The 541-nt window shown below is 39.4% G+C and overlaps 1 protein-coding gene across 1 annotated transcript in view; it reads right to left on the minus strand.

Moving 5' to 3' along the window:
* Positions 1-449, minus strand: part of LOC117798203 (putative ankyrin repeat domain-containing protein 20A5) — a gene marked incomplete at both ends in the record, with an annotated part of 928 nt that extends 479 nt beyond the window's left edge. Inside the window, 2 exons of the mRNA XM_034650620.1 lie at positions 1-147; positions 306-449. Coding sequence (XP_034506511.1) covers positions 1-147; positions 306-449 — 291 coding nt within the window. The remainder of the gene's footprint in view (positions 148-305) is intronic.
* Between the last annotated feature and the right edge of the window lie 92 nt (positions 450-541).

Below are 541 nucleotides of genomic sequence, written 5' to 3' on the forward strand. Positions count from 1 at the left end.
GTATGAGAGCAGCTTCTCTACTATTGAGACGTTCTGACCAACAGCAGCATAGTGGAGAGCAGTATTGCCTTTACGGTCCATACAATTAGGATCAGCACCATGTTCTGAAAGGATGGTTACACAGCTCTCCTCTTGGCACTGCACGGCCTGTTAGTATTATTACCAATAAAGAGAGTGTCAATTCTGAGAATTTAAAGTTAACATGCCACAAGTTTCACCAATTAGTTATGTTTAAATGCTATAAATGTTCATTCTAAGTAATTAAATCAAATCCATCTCAGGCAGACACAGCTGCTACAATATACCTTCATTAGCGGGGTCCTAGCTTCTTTATCATAGACGTTAAGCTGGCAATTCCTGTCTGCTAGAAAACTCACCACATCTGGATGGCCAGTGGCACAGGCCAAATGGAGAGCAGTCCTATGAAAGTGAAAGAACTTTTTAGGAAATTACAGTGCACTATTTCAGAGATGCAATTAATTCATGTAATTGTAAACGTGAAATAGCATCTTATTCCTATGACTCCAAAACAAAGACTTAG

This window comes from Ailuropoda melanoleuca, unplaced genomic scaffold, assembly GCF_002007445.2.
Source record: "Ailuropoda melanoleuca isolate Jingjing unplaced genomic scaffold, ASM200744v2 unplaced-scaffold28619, whole genome shotgun sequence".
NCBI classification, from domain to species: domain Eukaryota; kingdom Metazoa; phylum Chordata; class Mammalia; order Carnivora; family Ursidae; genus Ailuropoda; species Ailuropoda melanoleuca.